A 20,130-nucleotide genomic window follows, 5' to 3' on the forward strand; every position below is an offset into this window, starting at 1 on the left:
GGTGAGTAGAGAGAGGAAGAAGGAGGGAGGAGTGGGGAAGGGAATAGCAGAGAGAGGGAAGGAGGGAGCGGGGGTGGGTCTTGGTGTATGCCACACCTTTTGGGAGCAAGACGCAATTGTAAGAGGGACTTTACCTAACAGATGCAATCAGTGAAACCTGGTTTCTTGTACACTCAATGAATCCCCAACAATAAATAGAAAAAAAAAAAGAAAAGAAAATATGAAATTTGTATTACTAGGGATTTTAGGTTGGGAATTCAATTTTAATAATAAAGTATGGTTATAGAAGATATATACAGGCTGTTTTTCCTCAAGTATGTGATTTGTGTAGTTTTTCTTATAATAGGCTGTCCTTCCTTTATATTGTAACCTCATATTCTCCTTTAAAAAATGCTTCTTTGCTCACAATTATTAATTCTTTCAAGTTTTCTGTTCTCATATCCTAAAAATCTTTGTGAAGATCTTTTAATGTTGAATAGTCCCTCCTCCCCACCGACAGAATTACTAGTTTTTTGTATTTCTTAACTATTTCCCAGTGTTTAATCCTGCTCCCCACAGAGAACTTAATCCTTGGGTGGCACCCATAGCTCAGTGGGTAGGGCGCTGGCATGTACACTGGCAAGTTTGAACCTGGCCCAGGCCTGCTAATGACAACTGCAACAACAACAACAAAAATAGCTAGGCATTGTGGCAGGCGCCTGTAGTTCCAGCTACTTGGGAGACTGAGGCAAGAGAATCACTTCAGCCTGAGAGTTTGAGGTTGCTGTGAGCTGTGACGCCATGGCACTTTACTTAGGGTGACAGCTTGAGATTCTGTCTCAAAAAAACCCCAAAAAACAAAAAACTCAAAAAACTTAATCCTCAAGTATAAGTGGAAGCCCCATTTTTCACATTTTACTGTTTGTAGAGAGGAACTGTTGATCAGTGTTCTCCTTGTAATGCTGTTCATACTACTTAGTTGAAAATAGGTCTCCCCCTTTTTTTCTTCTGGTACTACAAGACTGCAGACTTTTATTATGGATTTGGTTTTGTATAACTCTAATAATTGCGATTACTTTTCTCTGATCTTTTTACTAAAAAAAAATAACATCTTGAACTGCACCCAGTCCTTTTATGGGCTGATAAAACTGGTGAGGTAATACTGCCGTCTACTGCATTTGTCGGAGAGTTAGTGACCATGACTGAATTATTTTCAGTGTATGTTCTTTGACCTCAGTACTCCCCCCCCCCGTTGTAGTCAGGACTTTCTCATTCTACCCACACAATTCATCTTTCGTTTGTAAGTATGCCGCCTTCTACTCACACCTAGTCAGCACTGTCTTGTTTTTGATGGATCATTTCTATCTCTGATTTGTAATTCTATTATTTTTCAGAAAAGGTAGAAACCTTAATTTATAGCTAAAGAATGACTAAGAATGCTTTTAATTCCATTCTGACAGTCATTGATTAAAAATGTAATCGTAGTAGATCCAGGAATCTGGGTGCTGGTTTATAATTTCCTCAACTTCCATCAGGCCATTTTTTTTCATTGCTATTAAGGTTTTCCTGTTAGACTGGGCATGGTGGCTCATGCCTGTAATCCTAGCACTCTGGGAGGCTGAGGTGGGTGGATTGCCTGAGCTCAGATGTTCAAGATCAGCCTGAGCATGAGCAAGAGCAAGACCCTGTGTCTAAAACTAGCCTGGTGGTGTGGTGGGTGCTTGTAGTCCCAGCAACTTGGGAGGCTGAAGCAAAAGGATCCCTTGAACCTAAGAGTTTGAGATTGCTGTGAGCTATAATGCCATGGCACTCAACCCAGGGCAACTAAGTGATACTCTGTCTCAAAAAAAAAAGTTTTTTCTGTTACTAGGTGTTTTTAAACTCTATAAAATTGGTATTGCAGTTTTTTGTTTGATTATAAAAATGAGATGAGTAATTTTAAATAGTAATTTCAGAGGGGTTGTGGTTGTAGAGAGAAGAAATTCAGTAACGGTTTAATTTATGCATATAGCTTAGGGTAGCATCATTACTTTGTATATTTTTAGTTTCAAGGTGTAAGAAAATAGGAAAGCCTTCAGATTGAATATAAATGTCTGTTTTTTTAGCATATAAAAGTATAGGTTTATTTTTTATTAGAGAAAGGGAAGAGAGTCGGGGGGAGGAAAGAAAGAAGAGACTAGAGGGCAGGGAATGAGAGAAGGGAAGGTGGCGGGGGGGAGGGAGAGAATGGGATGTCATCCTAAAGAAGGGTGAATGCCAGCCAAATGTCTGTTACAGATAGTTTTATACATTAGAGTTCAACAATGTTTTTTTGTTTTGATTTAAATTTAATAGTTTCGTTACCAGTCAATAAAAATAAATAAATTTAATAGTTTCCTATTTAATATATGAACATAACGAAGCCCATTTTTTGTTGTTGTCATTACAGGTTTTGAAAGGTGACAATGAAACATAAAGAAGTTATATTTTTAATATGACAGTTGAAAATTAGTGACTGCTTACCAAATTTTAATGAAACATGACTTAGAAGCATTGATTTGTGAAGGTTTATGATGTCATCGGTTTCGACAGAAAGCAAACTCCAGCAGGCTGTGAGCCTGCAAGGCGTTGATCCAGAAACATGCATGATTGTATTCAGAAACCACTGGGCACAGGTAAAGTATGAATTCCCCTTTCTCTGCTGGTCTTGGTAGCCCGGAGGGGGGGCCTCCATCACACTGAATCAGCATAACTAGGTTTCTAGAAACTTAGAGAGGAAGCCCTTCCAGAACTTTCTCTTCTTGCTTTCCTAGAGTAGGTATCTAGAAATGCCTGAAAATACCATGAGTTTTCACAAAAGCAGTTAGAGAACATGTGCGCTCCTCAGATATTTTTAGAAGAACAGCAGTTATTCCTTAACGTGACGTTTACATCACTTTACAATATACTTGACTGTTAATTACATCCTCTCTCTCTCTCTCTCCCTGCTGATTTTCATCCAGTCCTTAAACTCTAATAATACTAAAATATACATTTATTAAACATTTACCAAGTATGTACTGAGTACTTCAAGTACCTTATATCATTTAAGCTTTTCCACGTACCTGTGAGGTAGCTAGTATTATATTAGCCGCCTCATTTTACAAATGATGTAATAGAAAATTAGCAAGGTTAAATAACTTGCTTAAGGTAATACAACTAGGGAGTTACCAAGCTGGTTTTCAGGCTTGATACCTTGCCTTCAAAGCCCGTGTATTTGACCTCTGTGGTCTGCCATCTTGCACTGGTAATCCTTATATAATTAAGAAAAGGAGATGCCCGACTATGTCTAAATATATGTCTTTTTCATTACAAAGCTGATTATAAAAGTTATTTTGATTTCTGCAAGTCTTCTCTAATCTGCTGGTGTGGATAATTAAAGGTTGAATGTTCATAAATTTACCAGCCCGCCCCTTTCCTTAGGGAGTTTCTAAGTAGTAAAATAAACAAAATTGGCATTCTCTACTACGTGTCTAATGTTGCATTCCCCAGGTGAGCTGGTAAGTGGCTATTTATGTGACAGTTCTGTAATGACTACCCAGTTCCTTCCTGTGGCTGGAAGCAGCAAATGGGTTAAAGCACTGAGCCTGTAAATCACAGCATGATAGGGGACACAGTTTAGATCAAAAATGAACAAAATCAATTCTGCTTCTGGATCATTTATACCTTATAGCTTCTTGTCACAATCCAGTGTAAAGTTTCCAAGATTTTTTGTGCATTTCTCATTCTGTGACTTTTTACTATTAGAATTTTGCTACTATTATAGTTTTTGCTATGGACAATAAGGACACATCTATTTAAGTAAAGGGAAAAAAGTAATTTAAGATTTTTCCAGATAATTAGAAATTTTAAAGCAGTGGCACTAATGTGGGGTGATACTCTCGGGGATAAGCCCAGTCATCCACTGGGTGTGGGAAGAATATTTTAGAAGACTTGTTTCTATCTTTATCTTTTAAAAATTTCTATTTTGTGTTTATAATGTATATAACATTTGTATATTAGCACATGTATGTTTTCAATTTAACTATTTGTGCTCATTTTTAAAAACTATCAGTACATAATCAGCTGTCTTGAATTGAGAACATTTTCAGCTCTAGTCATTTCATTTACCTGATAAAGTTAATCATTCAAATATGTAATCTTTGCTCTTGGCCCCATTTTCTTTCTTTTTTCTTTTTGAGACAGAGTCTCACTATGTCACCCTGGGTAGAGTGCCATGGTGTCACAGCTCACAGCAACCTCAAACTCTTGGGCTTAAGCAATTAAGTCCCTAGTAGCTGGGACTACAGGTACCCGCCATAACGTCCTGCTATTTTTTGGTTGTAGTTATTGTTGTTTGGCAGGCCCAAGCTGGATTCAAACCTGCCAGCTCCAGTGTATGTGGCTGGCGCCCTAGCCTCTGTGCTACAGGTGCCAAGACAGTTGGCCCCATTTTCTTTATTTATTTGTGTATAATAGCTTTGATTATAATCATTTCTGCTGGGGTAACTGTGGTATGATCCATTTAGTATTCTGTACTACTTTCCAAAGACATGATATATTATCAGCTTCTTGATTATATGTAAGTGAGTCATCTGCCTTATCAGATTCTGTCCTAGACAAGCATTCTCCAAAGCAATAGGAGTGCTGTTAGTATGTCCTAATTCGGGAGCGTGTCAGTATTCTTTCACATTATTGCAAGAGTGAGTATTGGTCCCTGAATCATATTATTCATTTCTGTAATGAATACAAATGACTTCAGCATTATCAGACGTTTTGGGTGATCTGAAGCATAGTATAGAAACATAACATTGTCCTTTTAATGCAGAAAAATGATTGAGTTGATGGTAGGGATAACTTTGTCAGAGGGAATGGTGCTCTGTCATTAAACATTCCTTTTGTAAAGTGAGGACACTCTTGGTTTTATTGTTGGGTCAATCATTTCTTTAACTTTGGGCAGGTTTTTTTCTTTTAACTTTTCAGACTGACTTTTCCTATTGAATAAATCTGGACAATGCCCTCAGCCTGTCTACAGAAGCTCTTGAGGGCCTTTCTCTTACTTTTATGAATGAAAACACTGGTTGAAGAAATTAAATCAGCTGAGATTTACTGAGCCCACATTTCAGCTATGTCACTATAGATGTCACAGATGAGACTTAAGAATATATACGCCAAGCTGGATGTGCAGTGACTCATGCCTATAATCTTAGCACTCTGGGAGGCCAAGGAGGGTAGATTTCTTGAGCTCAGGAGTTCGAGACCAGCCTGAGCAAGAGTGAGACCCCTGTATCTACTAAAAATAGAAAAACTGGGCATTGTGTCAGGTGTCTGAGGTCCTATCTACTAGGGAGGCTAAGGCAGGAGGATGGATCACTTGATCCCAAGAGTTTGAGGTCCCTGTGAGCTATGACAACACTGTGGCCCTCAGCCCACAGTGGCAGAGTGAGAGTCTATATCCAAAAAAGAAAGAATGTATAAACTTCAGTCTGGGCTTTCAAAGACTATATAAGCTCATATAGATGACAAAGCATTATACGTTATTACAAAGTGAATTACAAAGTAATCAAGATAAGGGAGATTATGGCTAGAAATGGCCTGGAAAAAGGAGAAAGTGAGGTTGTGCTAGCTTGCCTGTGGAAAAAGAAGGCTTTTTAAATTTATTTTTTATTAAATGATAAACACTTAGATTATGTATACATGAATGCATTTATGGGGTACAATGTGCTATTTCATATAGAATTAGGAATGCTTACATCACACTGGTTAATACTGTGTTTCCCTGAAAATAAGACCTACCCAAAAAATAAGCCCTAGCAAGATTTCTATGCATTTGTTAAATATAAGCCCTACCCCAATAATAAGACCTAGTGATGGGTGTGGCTATGCTGTATCTGCATTTTGGGGCAGAGCGGTAAGGAATAATGGAAGACCTTTTATCTGCTACAGCTCCTTTCTCCCAGCTGTTCACACTTGGGCAGGTGCGCTTGTGGTAACTGCCGTTGCAGGCATCCTATTGTGCATGCGCAAACAGCTAGGGGAAAGGAGTTCACGCATCACTAGCACCAGCCCCACCAACAAGGTTGACTCCCCCATCAGGTTCCAGAAGAAGATGACTTAACTGTATTTGAATAAATGTAGATTGTTGTATTATACTTAATAAAAATAAGACATCCCCTGAAAATTAGCCCTAGTGTGTCTTCTTAATAAAAAATAAATATAAGATAGTGTCTTATTTTGAGGGAAACATGGTATATATCCCTCATTTTGTGTGCTTAGTTATTGTGTTAAGACATTTATACTCTATACTAATAGATCTGACATGTACCCTTGCATTATGCACCATAGGTGTGATCCCACCATTCACCCTCCCTCAATCTGATCTCCCCCCTCTCCTCCCATCCTCTGCCTCCTTCTTCTTGGGCCATAGTTGTGATCTATTCTTCATATGAAAGTGTGAGTGATTGTAAATTGGTTTCATAATAGTACATTGGATATTTTTTCTTCCATTATTGAGATACTTTACTAAGTAGGATATGTTCCAGTTCCATCCATGTAAACGTAAAAGAGGCAAAGGCTCCATCTTTTTTTAAGGCTGCATAATATTCCATGGTCTACATATATCACAATTTATTAATCCATTCATGGGTCAATGGGTACTTGGGCTTCTTCCATGACTTGGCTATTATGAATTGAGATGCAGTGAACAATCTGGTGCAAATATCTTTGTTGCCAAGTGATTTTTGGTCTTTTGGATATACACTTAGTAGAGGAATTGCAGGATCAAATGGCAGGTCTACTTTTAGATCCCTGAGTATTCTCCGTACTTCTTTCCAAAAGAGAGGTATTAGCTTGCACTCCCACCAGCAGTGCAGAAGTATTCCCTTTTCTCCACATCCACACCAACATCTGTAGTTTTAGGATTTTGTTATGTGAGCCACTCTTACGGGAATTAGATGATATCTCAAAGTGGTTTTGATTTGCATGTCTCTGATGATTACAGATGATGAGCATTTTTTCATGTATCTGTAGGCCATGTGCCTATCTTCTTCAGAGAAGCTTCTGTTCAAGTCCTTTACCCACAAAGAAATGGGATTACTTGTTCTTTTCTTATTAATAAGTTTGAGTTCTCTGTGGATTCTGGTTATTAAACCTTTGTCAGAAGCATAGCCTGCAAATATCCTCTCCCATTCTGAGGGCTGTCTGCTTTCTTTACTTACTGTGTTTGTAGCTGTGCAGAAGCTTTTTAGTTTTATGAGATCCCAGTAATGTATTTTTGGTGTTACTTCAGTTGCCCGGGGGTCATCCTCAGAAAGTATTCTCCCAGGCTAATTTCTTCCATTGTTTCTCCTACACTCTCCAAGAATCTTTATAGTTTCATGTCTTAAGTTTAAATCTTTTATCCAGTGAGAGTCAATGTTTCTTAATGGTGAAAGGTGTGGGTCTAGTTTCAGTCTTGTACAAGTCACCAGCCAATTCTCCCAGCACCATTTGTTAAATAGGGATTCTTTCCCCCAATTTATATTTTTGATAGGCTTATCAAAGATCAAATGATGATAAGTGTCTGGGTTCATCTCTTGGTTCTCAATTCTGTTCCATACATCTACCTCTCTATTTTTTGCCAATACCATGCTGTTGTGATCAGTATAGATTTAAGGTATAGTTGTATAGTATAGTTTGTAGTATAGGTATGTAGTATAGGTGTATAATATAGTCTTTATAGACTTTTTCGAAGTCTTTAAAGCATGGCAGTGGTACTTTAACAGGGATTACATTGAAATTGTACATTGCTTTGGGTAGTATGGACATTTTTACAATGTTGATTCTTCCCAGCCACGAGCATAGTATGTTTTTCCATTTGTTAACATTTCCAGCTATTTCTTTTCTCAGAGTTTCATAATTCTCTTTATAGAGATATTTCACATCCTTTATTAGGTAAATTCCCAAATGTTTCATCTTCTTTGGCACAACTGTAAAGGGAATAGAGTCCTTGACTATTTTTTTTTCAGCTTGACTGTTATTGATATATATAAAAGCTACTGATTTGTGAGTACTGGTTTTGTATCCTGAGATGTTACTGTATTCCTTGATCATTTCTAAGAGTTTTGTGGTTGAGTCCCTGGGGTTTTCCAGATACACAGTCACGTCATCTGTGCAGAGTGAAAGTTTGGATCCTTGATCCTGTTTGGATACCCTTGATCACCTTCTCTTGCCTGATGGCAATGGCTAAGACTTCCATTATAATGTTAAAAAGCGGTGGAAACAATGGGCAACCTTTCCTGGTTCCTGATCTGAGTGGAAGTGTTTTCAGTTTTATACCATTCAATATGATATTGGCTGTGGATTTGTTGTAGATGGCCTCTATTAGTTTAAGAAAAGTCCCCCCATTTTCTTAAGTGTTCTGAACATGAAAGGATGCTGGATATTGTGAAAAGTTTTTTCTGCATCTATTGAGAGAATCATATGGTTTTTGTTTTTTAGTTTGTTTATGTGGTGTATTATATCTATAGATTTATGTATTGAACCAACCTTGAGACCCTGGGATAAAATCCACTTGGTCATAGTGTATAATTTGTTTGATGTGTTGCTGGATTCTGTTTGCTAGGATCTTATTGAATATTTTTGCATGTATGTTCCTTAAAGATATTGAACTATAATTTTTTTTTTTCTTGTTGGGTCTTTTCCTGGTTTGGGGATCAGGGGTGATATTTGCTTCATAGAATGTGTCAGGAAGTATTCCTTTTTTTTCAATGTTTTGGAAACGGTTAAGTAATATAGATACCAGTTCCTCTTTAAAGATTTGGTAGAATTCTGATGTGAAGCCATCTGGTCCCAGACTCTTCTTTTTTGGGAAGTTTTATATAGTTGATTCTATTTCAGTACTTGATATAGGTCTGTTTAGTATTTCCAGTTCTTTATGATTAAGTTTAGGAAGTTGGCATGATTCTAAGTATTGGTCAGTGTGTTCCAGATTTTCATGTTTCTGAGAATAAAGTTTTTGTAGTATTCATTAAGGATTTTTTTAATTTCTGAGGTGTCTGTTGTTATTTTGCCGTTGTCATTTCTGAATGATGACATTATGGACTTCAGTTTTCTATTTTTGGTTAGGTTGGCTAAAGGTTTATCAATTTTGTTGAGTTTTTCTTTTCTTTTTTTTAAATCATAGCTGTGTACATCAATGCAATCATGGGGTACAGTGTGGTGTTTTGTTGAGTTTTTCAAAACACCAACTATTTGATTCATTGATCTCTTGAATAATTCTTTTGTTTTTGATTTCATTTAATTTGTCTCTAATTTTAGTTATTTCTTTTCTTCTGCTGGGTTTGGGGTTGGAATGTTCTTCCTTTTACAGTTGCTTAAGATGTCCCATTAAGTTACTGACTTCCTCTCTTTCCATTCTCTTGAGGGAGACTTGCAATGCTATAAATTTCCCTCTGAGGACTGCCTTTGCAATATCCCACAGGTTCTGATAATTTGTGTCTTCATTATTGTTTTGTTCCAAAAATTTGACAGTTTCTTTCTTAATCTCATCTGTGATCCAGCTATCATTCAGCATAAAGTTTTTAGTTTCCGTGTCTTTGTATGCTTATGCAGATACCTGTTATTGATGAGTTCAGCTTTTATTACGTGATGATCCAAGAAAATACACGGAATAATTTCTATACTTTTAAATTTGCTGAGATTAGACTTGTGACCTAAGATATGATCAATTTTGGAGGATGTTCCATGGGCCAATGAGAAGAATGTGTATTCATTTTGTTAGGATAAAATGTTATGTAGCTGTCTATTAAATTCAATTGTTACATGGTGAAATTTAAGTCCAAAATTTCTTTGCTTGGTTTCTTCTTGGAGGATCTATCCAACACTGCCAAAGGGGTGTTAAAATCTCCAACTATCATGGTGCTAGAAGATATTAAATTCCTCATGTCTGTTAGGGTCTCCTTTATAAATTGAGGAGCATTCTGCTTGGGTGCATTAATGTTAATAATTGACATCTCATCATGTTGAGTGTTTCCCTTAACAAGTATGAAGTGACCATCCTTGTGTTACCTTACTTTTGTTGGTTTAAAGCCTAGTGTATCTGCAAATAAAATTGCCACCCCTGCTTTTTTCTGATTTCTATTTGCCTGGATTACAGATGTCCATCCCTTCATCCTGAGTCTATATTTATCCTTTAAGGTAAGATGAGATTCTTGTATGTAGCAGATGTCTGGCCTGAGTTTTTTTTTATCCAGTCAGCCAACCTGTGCCTCTTAAGAGGACAGTTTAAGCTGTTCACATTAATTGAGAGTATTGATAAGCCTGGTAGTATTTTGGGTGTGAAGTTTTTTGAAAGTCCAGTGGACATTTTGAATTTTTTCACCACTGTGGAAATTGGGTTTTCGTCAAGAATTTCAGAGTGAGTTTACTTTGGTGGTAGAACATTGTGCTGGTCATTATGGAAGCTGGGTCTGAGGATATCCTGAAGAGCTGGTTTGGTATTGGCAAATTTCTTCAACATTTGTTTGTAATTAAAGTATTTAACTTCTTTGTCATAAATGAAGGTCAATTTTATTGAGGATACAGGATCTTGGGCTGAAAGTTGTTTTGTTTTAGGAGATTGAAGGTTGAAGACATCCTCTTTTGGCTTGGAAAGTTTTAGCAGAAAGATAAAGTCATAGTCATTCTAATGTTCTTCCCCTTGTAGGTTATGATTAGGTTATGATTTTCTTATGTCTGGCTGCTTGCAGGATTCTCTCCTTCATATTAACTTTGGTGGAATTAATTACAATGTGTCTAGAAGATGCTTTATCTGGGTTGAGTCATGCTGGGGTTCTGAAACTGTTATCCGAATTTCAGCATCTCTTGCCATTCTTGGGAAGTTCTCCTGAATCATCTCTTGGAGTAGAGTATGTGTGCCTTTCAGACCATCCTCTTCTCCTTCAGGGATTCCTATGAGGTGAATGTTTGCTGTTTTGGAGTGGTCCCACAATTCTCTCAGGGATCCTTTTGTGCTCTCCTCTTCTCTTCCTCTTTGAGCATTTGGGAGTGTTCAAAAGCTTTGTCTTTAGTGTCCAAGATCCTTTCTTCTGGCTGCTCTGTTCTGTTACTGAGGGATTCTACTGTATTTCTCAGATCTTTGAGGGCTGCCAGTTCTTGCCTCAATGTGTCAAAATCTTTGGTGATTTTGTCTTTGAATTCATTGAATTCTTGAGACAACTTTTGAATTGCTCCTTGAATTTCTAATTCCATCTTTGCCTCCATTCTGTTAATCTTATTTGCAATCCAAATTCTGAATTCAATTTCGGACATCTTAGCCATTTGTTTATGAATGGATCTTTTGTTGTGTCTCCTTTGTCATTTCTTGGGGGAGTTGACCTACTCTGATTATTCATGTTGCCAGAATTTTTCCATTGATTCCGCCCCATGACCATTTTTCACCCTTTGGCTAGAGAAGCTGACAAGGTGAAATTGAATTGAGGGCTCCTGGAGTTGTAATTAACCAGCCCTTTACCAAAGAACTAGAACTAGTGATTGTAGCTTTTCCCTTAGATCTTTATAAAGGTCCCATTCAGAACTACATCCTGAAACTCTGGGGACCTGCTTGATGTGGTGGGGCTACGTGGCGATGACCTGTATTTGGCTAGTCTCTGTCCTTTCCTAGTGAATCAGTGGTTTTGGGCTGAAATCTCAGTTGTGGAGATATATAAACAACTAAGATACCTCACCCCCTCCCACAGTTGACAAGTGGAAGGGGAGAATCCCACACTCCCACAACAACACAACCAGTGTATAACCTTGGTGGGTCCCTTGGTGATCAGCCCAGGTCACGAGTTCCAAACCAATTATCCTGGTCAACACAAACATTCATCAGATGGGAGAGTTCAAAAGGTCTTCAACATCTAGGCAGGGTGGAGTCCACTGGCAGCTCAATTTGACCCCAGTAGGAGGGACTGTGGAGCCTCCACTACTGTCAGAGGCTGCACTGCCACTGTTGGGGGTGGTTCCAGCAGTCTGGGGTACTGCTGTGTAGGTAGCAGGAACTGGCTGGGAGCTGGAGGGCGTTGCTACCAGCTGCAAGGGTCACAGGAGCCCCTGACCCCAGCCTCATGCCGCAGAAGCAGGGCGGGAACTGGAGGGCAGAGCTACTGATCCCCAGCCTCTGGCCATAGGAGCCAGGTGGTAAGCTGGAGGGTGGAGTCACTGACCTGGGCAGGCGGCCTCTCAGTGGTTACAGAATCTAGGCAGGAGTCACTGGTGGTGGGCCACAAGTTTCAGGAGCCAGGCACGGGACTGAAGGGCAGAGTCACCAGCCTCAGGCAGTGAATCTCAGGAGCTTGGCGGGGAGCTGAAGGGCAGATTTGCTGGCTCCAGGCCCCAGGTTGCAGGAGCTGGGTGGGAGTCACTGGCTGTGGCCACAGGTGGCAGGAGCCAGATGGGGAGCCGGAGGGCAGAGTGGCTGGCTGTGGGCTGCCTGGGTCGCGGGATCTAGGTGGGAGTCGGAAAAAGATTTTGATGACAGAGAGGTAGAGAACATTTTAGAGAGGGGATATTGGGAGCAAAGGCTCCCAATTTGGCTTTTTGGTGTGGTGAAGAAAAGGAGAGGGAGGGAAAAAATATCAGGGTAAGACTGAGTAGTGGGGCCAAATGTGAGGGAAAGAATGGGACCTTCGGTTGGTAGGATGAGTGCTGTTCATTTATTGTTTTGGAGTTTCATACATTAGCTCTCTGCTGTGAGTTGTTGAGGCTGAGGGTGGATGAGGTTGTAGAAGGTTGAGAAATGAGTTTGACATAAACTCCAGTGACTACTGTCACTGCAGGCCCTTGGTTCCCTCGAGGCAACCTAAGAAAACCTCTAAGGCTGGTAAGAAAAGGTGTAGATGGCTGGCCACATTTTATTTAGTGTAGCGTCCTGTTACTTTTCTGGTACAATGCTTTTTTATATTTTAGGAAAAACGAAGACAAGAAAACCTATGGTATCCTCAATTCTTTGTTAGGATAGTCAAGTACAAATTCAACATAATTAACATGTATTTGACAGATTCTTTTCCAGCATTTATTAGTAGCCTCTATTCCAAAATGGTAGTTAAAATGCAAACACAGATAAAGAAGAATATCTACTTGTCCACTTATACCTTTTAGTCTATCAGGGGTAGTTAGTTGTATAACCAACCATCATCCAATCAGTTACTGACTTGTGGATGTTGCCAGGGGAGAGAACTTAAGTGGCCCAGTGGTGCACTTGAGTTTCCCAAGTGTTTGCTGGATTCAGTGATCTCAGGGCATCCCCAGAATAGTTCTAGGGTAGACATTTGAGAAGAGTTGCATTCCTAATAGTAATGCTAAAGAATCCTATTTAGGAAGCAGTCCCTGGCCTGTACTTCTCTTGCTTTCTCAGATGCTGTCTTGCTCCTGAAGGTGCCAGAGCAGTGAATCTAAAACCCAAATTTGTCTAGGTCATTCCTGTAGTTGGACCTTTCTGTGGCATCTGGCCAGCTGCAGTCCAGGATTTCACATAGCATTTTTTATGTCCTGGCTTCTGTTACTTCCTGCCTCTCATTTAGTCTCCAAACATGCCAAGTTGCCTCATCCTTAGGCAGTGTCCCTCTGGATTGTTTTATGCCTCTGGGCTGGAGGTCCCCATTCTTCTTTCAGACTTGAAGTATTCCTCCCACTGGTTAAATGCCTCTCTTTCTAAAAGCCTTGTATGGGTCAGCTTTTCCTCTAGGAAACCTTCCCTGCCTTCTTTCATGCTCTAACTCCATGTTTCAGTATCACCCTGAGTGTTTTTTCACTGGTACACCAAGCACCTCTTTATTTAGTTATTAATATTACTTTTTTGGAGGCAGGGTTTTGCTATGTTGCTCAGGCTGGAAGGTGGTGGCTATGCACAGGTGTGATCACTATATATCAGCCTCAGACTCCTAAACTCCAGCGATCCTCACACTGGATCCTTCCTAAGTAGCTGGGACTATAGGCCTGTGCTACTGTGCCTAGATCAACTGCCTTTTATTAAAATTGCATAGTGTCTACCTCCCAACTTCATATCAGGCTCTTCAAGATCAGCGGCATTTATAATTTATCTGTATCCCCAGTTCCCAAAAGAGTGTAGCCTGTTGTAGATGGTCAATAAACTGTTGAACTGAAAGGAAGGCAATATGAAATACAACTTGAGAAGACCTAGGCAATTGAGGAAGCAGCTTTGAACGAACACTGACTTTAAAACATTGTATGATTTGCTATCAGTAAGTTATTTGTATTTGCATTCAGTGATTTGGAAGAATTTCTCTACCTGTTTAATTTTTGTAGTTGTCTTTAAGAAGAGTTTATTATCTAGTAGACTGTTGTTTTTATCTTTTGCCTTTGTGTCTTTGCTTTTTCTGAATGGAAGAGAGGATAAAAATAGTAAAAAGTGTTTGTCCACTGCTATGTGAACTAAAGTCCCCTACTACTAAAGTCATTTTTAATGGCACAGTTCTACTTTGTGAAGCAGCACAGACCTTGCTGTGTTCATTCTCTTATCTGTTCCTTTTAAGCATTAAATCCTAAAAGGTGTATGCTCTTAGAGCCAGGAGAACAAAGGAGAAGGTTTTAAAAAAAATAAAATAGAAGATTTAAAAAAAATTAATTGAACTAACTGGGTGTGGTAGCTCATGTTTGTAATCCTAGTGCTTTTGTGAGGCAGAGGTAGGAGGATCTCTTGAGGCTAAGTGTTTGAGACCAACCTGGGCAACATAGGGACCCCCATCTCTAAAAAACATAAAAAATTAATTAGCATGGCCTACTGTCATTCACCTATGGTCCAGCTACTCGGGAGGCTGAGGCGGGAGGATCACTTAGCAGTTTAAATTCACAGTGAGTAATGATTGCGCCACTGCACTCTAGCCTGGGTAACAGAGTGAGGCTGTCTCTTAAAGAAAAAGTGAGAAAAACAAATCAGTTAAAAATGTAAATTCCTATATTTGCTTCTAGTTAGTTGTTAATAACCCAGAGCTGCTGCTTACCACTCATGGCCTCCAAAAATAAACTGTTTTATAATTTTTTAGACTAAGAAAATGTTGGAGCTCTAAGAGGGTAATGGTGATGGATGAGAAATAGACAATGGGTTAGTAACCTTTTTATCTTGGAGGAGGTGGAAATGGGAAAAAACAGAACCATCTAGATTGGTTGAGTCACATGTCCTCCCACAGTAATGAAAAATAGATCCTATACTTTAGGTATAGTATCTTGTGTGGAGCTCTGAGTAGCCCGACTATATAAAAGAACGATGTATCTGGCTTTGACAGGCGTACTGTTCTTGAATCTCATTCCCTTGCTCTGTTCATCTTCACGCTTTTGGTCTGCACCTTGTAATGGACTTAATGACAGAGACAAATTCAGATAAGACTTCGAGAGATGAAAAATTTGGAGGTATTAGAAAACACTGATTAATTTTAAAAATTTGTATTAGTTGGGTGCTATGGCTCACGCCTGTAATCCCAGCACTCTGGGAGGCCAAGGCAGATGGATTGCTTGAGCTCAGGAATTCAAGACCAGCCTGACCAAGAGTGAGACCCTGGCTCTAAAAAAACCAAAAAAAATTGCTGGCATAGTGGTGGGTGCCTATAGTCCCAGCTACATGGGAGGCTGAGACAAGAGGCTCACTTGAGCCCAAGAGTTTGAGGTTGCTGTGAGCTATGACACCACTGCACACTAGCCTGGGCGACAGAGTAGACTCTGTCTCAAAAAAAGAAAAAAAAAATTGTATCTCTCTTCCTGGTTTTACAAGCAGCCCTAAACTTGTCAGTAGACAGTAAACTAAATAAGTGCTGTGCTTCTTAAGAGAGCTGAGGCATTAACTTTACGCTTCTGTTAGACTCTAACATGGTTAAGCATGTTGAAATGTTAGCAGTTTTCCTACTGTGTGCTTGGTGAAACATTTGAAACTAGTGGTTGAAATTAGTGTTCTTTGGAATATTGTTATGTAGATCATTACTCTTAAGTCCTTTCCATAGCTCCTGCTTTATCTTGTTTCATCCCAGATTTAGACAAGTCTCTGGAGCTCAGGGCTAGAGCTGATATTAAATAACTGGTGCGAGTGCACATGTATTATAAAGCTGTTAAGATAAAAATGAATGACTTGGTAAAGGTCTCCCTGTGGAGATAGATGTGCAAAGAATACCTCAAATTGAAAGACACAGCTGTTAAGTAACATACAAGGACTGGATGGAAACTTAACATTTGTGTAGTTATTTGGTACATTAAGTGGAATTTGGCTTAAGGCAGCTCAATCCTGCCCTTCTATGTGATGGAAAATGTTGCTTAGTAACTTGATTTTTCCACAATGCCATTTTAAATTAGCATTCCAAAAGATTTGGAAATACGGGTTTTACCCATGTGATTTTCTTGAAATAACTAGATTCTAACCAAAGTAGCGTAAGTAACCACCTATTGATAAATTCTTGTACATAAGACATAGAACAGTATTAAGTGGGACTGAAGGTAATCTCTTAACACACACTTAGGCTTATCATGAGAGTAATCATTTATTACCTTGAGGTGCAATTATGGGATTTATGTATATCTTTCATTTTGAAAGCATTTGCGCTTCCTATTTAGAATTTGTGACTATTTGAAATTCAGGCCGATTATCATTGATAGATAGGGGCCATCATTTGGGATAAGGACAGGAGTGTCTGATATTACTTAATGAAAGAAGTGTGCTATTTCTTAATCTTATTTAGCGCCAGTAATCCTCATATATATAGGTCAAGTGGCTTTGAAATTAGGTTAAATTTAACTATCTTGATTTTATGATTGTTTGAACACGGTTGTTCATACTGTTAATTTTTGTATGTCTCTTTTTAGAATTGTGATAATTTACATGCAGATCTACATGTGATTCAGGTTCATATTTTGCATGTATACCTACCGGCCTGTATTTGTAAAATTTGTAGATCAACAAATGCCTGATTATGATCAGAAAAACATTTAATTGGCTATTTCTGATCTCAACTAGTTTACTTAATGAGTATAGGCTTTATCAGGTGTTAATTGATTTATTACATGATATTTTATGCCTAAAAAAATTGAACTTTTTTGTAATGGAAATGTTTACAAAGTATATTTTACTTGCTTTCATTCTCTTTCCTATTTGGACCCCTCCCATCCCATTAATTGGGCAATTTGAGGAAGGGTGAGAATATAAGATAATAGGTAATCACAGGGATAGGCCAGGCCTGGGGAAGCCACTGTGAGCAGCTTGGCATCATGGCATCATAGCCCAGAGTTGGTAAGTTTCAGCATGCAGAAATCAGGGGCTCAGGCAGTGAGTTTGATGGCAGTGGTGTAAGAAGAAGGAACAAGTGGAAAAAAATAAGAAAAAGTCTGGGCCACATCAGAAATCATTTTACAGAAATGGAAAGAGCCATGGAACCATTTGGATGGCAAACCTGGGACATCTGAATAGAACTTCTTTGGCATTTCAGTGCAAGTTGTGCTGTAGCCAAGGAGCTTCTTACGCAGTCCCTGCCAGGGCAGGAACAAGTCTCAAGGGTGGGCCTGTGGAGGCCCTTGTAAAACAGGTCTTGGGTGTGTCTGCCTGGAAGGAAGAAGGAAGGAGGTAGATGGGAGGGTCCTGAAACCTAAGGAGAGAGGTTAAAGACATGTGGCAATAACAGCATAATCAGCACTTTCCTGAGTGTGGTGTATTCCATGACTCACAAGCCTTGGTTGTAACACACCCATCTTCCATGCAGTAAAACCTCTGGCCAGGGCTGGGAATGAGTGAACGGGGCTTTATGTGTCTAATGTGCCTCTGTTCATTAACTCAGAATGTAGTATAAAGGAACAACCATAAAAAGGGTAAAGTGCTTCGTGGTTTGCAATCTATGTACAAATCTCAGTTCTCTTTTTAGGGTTTTTCATAGCATAAAACCCTCCTTTCCTTTGCAAAGCAATTCATTGGAGTAAGTAATATAATAATATACTATAACATATCATAACCTCATTTGAAGATCAATGAGAAAAATGTAACTTGTAATCATGTGAAGAGTTTTGCCATACATTACACATATACATTTATACATACTGTGTATATGTAATAAGTACGTGTACATGTTATTAAATATACATGCATATTTATAAACATATATTGCTTAGGAATTTCTGCAGATTAGGAGATTCCCAATTATTAATTTTTTTTCACTTAGTGTTTTGGTCCTTTTTTTAGACATTAGTACAAAATTACTTTGTCTACCTTTATTTTTATTTGTATTATAAAATTACATCAACTTACAGGAAAAAGGAACTACATAACCTTAAAATCTCATTTATATTTCTTGAGAGACATAATTTGTCATAATTTTTTAAAACTATAATTTGTCAGTATATTTGTTTTTTCACTTAAATTATTTCGTGCATACATTTATGTGTAATGATATAATTCACTCAGTGTTTATTTTTGATAATATTGTATGGTAATATAGCATATTTTGATTATAATTCTGTTATTCTTGATTGTTTGGGTCAATAAGATTTTTATCTTTCATTATCGGAAATTATCATTGGTATGAACACTTTTTAACAAATGTTTTAGGGTTATTGCCTTGGAGAATTTCCCCAAAAGTCAGATTAATGAGTCAAAGGGCAGGAACAATTTTATAGCTTCTGTTACAGATTGATAGATTGTTTTCCAGAAATGTGGAGCTGATTTGCCATGCCACTATCAATGCATAAGACACAGTCCCAGTTTTAGATAGTTTGGAGAGTTTGAGTACACATGAAAAGTATAATTGTACCCCAGGGCCTAGCTGTACAGATAGCTCTCATAAGTAAACTCAATATGTGAACTTTGAAATTAGAACCAATAAAGTGTGTACCTAATTTGTTCTTCAAATTAGAATGTAGAACCTTGAAGTTAGGGACTCTTGGGACTGGAGAATGTACACTATTGAAGTGGAGGTACTTTTTGGACCTGTGTTGTACTGTGGTTGCAGTCTGTGAAATGTTGTCAGGGTCCAGAGAAAAACAAAGGCCAAAAGAAGGGCAGGTCCTCGTGTTTCTTCTGACAGTGGGTTGTCACATCTGCCAGAAATTCTGGAGGGCGTGGTGGAGGTTATATGATAGTGAGCACACGTTGGAGTCAGGCACACCTTCTGCAGCAAAAGGGAAGAGGGTATGTAGATGACTTCACTGTGGCCACCGTCAGTGAGCCATGTCCCTTCTTGCTAACCAAAGGTTTTCCTCATTAAAAATGTCAACTCAAGGATGTTGGGGTGATTTTTTTCCCTTTGTGATGTAGCACTTGATAGAGATTGAAATTCTTTGGGACTCTATTCATTCTGTAAGGATATACTTGTCTGGTCTACAAAGTTCTTTTTTTTTTTGTCCTGTGTCTGACAGGGGAGAAACATAGACCTTCTCCTGACAAATAATTTCTGTCATTGCTCATACATGCTGACATAGCAATGTACATTTGCCAGCTTCCTTAATGACTTGCAAAAAGTCTGTGACCTAAATAATACTTGTACAGAACATGTAACAGCACATCATAGAACTGGACTAGTAAAGTACTGCAAAAGACACACATATTTCATGCAATTCAGAAAGGCAAAAAGGAACAAAGACAAAGTCATTTATCAGTGTTTGGATGTTTAAAAATTTTTATATGTGTAAAACTTAAAATGAGTAAAGTGGCTATTATTGTAGAAATTCCATGTCTTAAAGTTAAATGACAGTTGAGATATAAAATTATTTTAATTTCCAAGTCCCAAAGTAGAAGTAAGTATTTAGGGGCAGAGAGAGATGGGAAACATTCAAATGCCATAAGTAGTAAGGGAGACAAACACAAGCTATTTAAGGATTTATTTATTCTTTGTTATTAATTGTTAATAGTAACATTTGCATGACAAAATAGGCTGTCTTAATCATTTTTAAGTCTATAATTCAGTGGCATTAACAATATACACAATCATCACTACTGTTCCCAAAACTTTTCCATTACTCCAAACTTTAGAGATTTATTTTATAATTGGTTACATCCGAATTTTTTTAGCTGAAAGAAATGCAGCATTCAAACTTTTCATTTTTAAATTTTAGGATAAGGCTGGGTGTGGTGGATCATGCCTGTAATCCTAGCACTCTGGGAGGTCGAGGCAGGCAGATTGTTTGAGGTCAAGAGTTTAGAACCAAAAAAAA

General features: G+C 38.4%; 1 protein-coding gene across 1 annotated transcript in view; it reads left to right on the plus strand.

The window, feature by feature from the left end:
• The window catches only part of FAM160A1 (family with sequence similarity 160 member A1), a 241,812-nt gene that overhangs the window by 144,019 nt on the left and 77,663 nt on the right, over positions 1–20,130 (plus strand). The window contains exon 3 of the mRNA XM_003790218.3: positions 2,408–2,633. Coding sequence (XP_003790266.1) covers positions 2,529–2,633 — 105 coding nt within the window. The 5' untranslated portion in view covers positions 2,408–2,528. The remainder of the gene's footprint in view (positions 1–2,407; positions 2,634–20,130) is intronic.

This window comes from Otolemur garnettii, unplaced genomic scaffold, assembly GCF_000181295.1.
Source record: "Otolemur garnettii isolate 467f Iridium unplaced genomic scaffold, OtoGar3 scaffold00041, whole genome shotgun sequence".
NCBI classification, from domain to species: Eukaryota; Metazoa; Chordata; class Mammalia; order Primates; family Galagidae; genus Otolemur; species Otolemur garnettii.